The following is a 1462-nucleotide window of genomic DNA, read 5'->3' as shown; positions in this document are numbered from 1 at the left end:
TGGAATTTCCCATTGGGAACCTACTAGCACTATGTTGCTAACTGGTTAGCAAGATGCTTCCGACAAACCAAACAGTTTGCGAACCTTCCGCCGCAACAATCCCGCCCTTTTGATAATCGACCAATCACATTCACTTTATTCACTGGTGTAAAGTCGGGCACCACTCGGGAGAATTCGGAACTCCAACGTTTAGAACGGCCGCTTACCTACGACTTTATAGTATCAGAACCAGAACTGGACAAACCCGCCTGATCCATCTACTCCGTCCTCAGACTGGCCCGGGAGCTGGAGGAGAACAACAGGAAGCTGGCGGCGCTCAGCGAGGAGCAGGGTGAGGAGCAGCGGCGCTGGAAGGAGGAGCTGCAGCAGCTGAGCAAAGAGAAGGAGCGGCTGAAGAAGGAGGCGCAAAAGGCCCAGCTTCAGGCCCTACGGGACGAGATCACAGCCCTGGAGAAGCAGAGAGACGTGGCCATGGCTCGGATCGAGGCCTGGCTAACAGAGGTTGGGACTTACAGCTCATGGTGTGTTTGTGAACGCGGGAAAAAAATGGATACTGTAGTCAGAAGCTTCTCTCAGAAGCTGGTTGGTTTTGTGTGGTAGGTGGAAGGGGTTAGCTGTTAGCTAGTAAGGGTTAGCTTCTAGTGGTTTGCTTTTAGGGGTTAGCTGTTGGCTTTTAGGTTTTAGTTGTTTTAAGGAACAAGTTGTTGCTGTTATGGTGCGCTCACACTGAAGGGGGTGACAACGACGACTGCAGTGGATTCACATAGTTAGTGGTTAGCTGTTAAGAGTTAGCAGTTAGCTTTTGAAAATTAGCTGTTAGCTGGTAGGGGTTTGCTTTTAGTGGAAGATGTTAGTGTTTATGTTTTACTACTTAACTGTTACAGGGCAGTGGTTAATTGTTAGGGATTAGCTTTTAGCAGGTAGCTGTAGGGGGTTAGCTGTGGTGGCTAATGGTTTTCTCCTAGGGATTAGCTTTTAGCTACAGTAGTTAGCTGTGGTGGCTAATGTTTTCTCTGATATGGGTTAGCTTTTAGTAGGTAGCTGTAGGAATTAGCAATGGTGGCTAATGGTTTTCTGTTAGGGGTTAGCTTTTAGCAGGTAGCTGTAGGGGGTTAGCTGTAGTGGCTAATGGTTTCTGTTATGGGTTAGCTTTTAGCAGGTAGCTGTAGGGGGTTAGCGGTGGTGGCTAATGATTTCCTGTTAGGGGTTAACTTTTAGCAGTTACCTGTAGGAATTAGCCACAACACAAACAGTTTTCTGTTTGGGGTTTGCTTTTAGCATGTTGCTGTAGGGGTTAGCTGTGGTGGCTAATGGTTTTCTCCTAGGGATTAGGTTTTAGCAGGTAGCTATAGTAGTTAGCTGTGGTGGCTAATGTTTTCTGTTATGGGTTAGCATTTAGCAGGTAGCTGTAGGGGATTAGCTGTGGTGGCTAATGTTTTCTGTTATGGGTTAGCATTTAGCA

At 47.2% G+C, this 1462-nt stretch overlaps 1 protein-coding gene across 1 annotated transcript in view; it reads left to right on the top strand.

The window, feature by feature from the left end:
* rnf214 (ring finger protein 214) overlaps positions 1 to 1462 on the top strand; it is a 9839-nt gene that overhangs the window by 4944 nt on the left and 3433 nt on the right. The window contains exon 4 of the mRNA XM_015374536.1: positions 273 to 501. Coding sequence (XP_015230022.1) covers positions 273 to 501 — 229 coding nt within the window. The remainder of the gene's footprint in view (positions 1 to 272; positions 502 to 1462) is intronic.

The sequence above is a fragment of the Cyprinodon variegatus genome, unplaced genomic scaffold (genome assembly GCF_000732505.1).
Source record: "Cyprinodon variegatus isolate N-32 unplaced genomic scaffold, C_variegatus-1.0 Scaffold105, whole genome shotgun sequence".
Lineage (NCBI taxonomy): Eukaryota > Metazoa > Chordata > Actinopteri > Cyprinodontiformes > Cyprinodontidae > Cyprinodon > Cyprinodon variegatus.
This window is presented reverse-complemented; position numbering and strand designations above follow the sequence as displayed.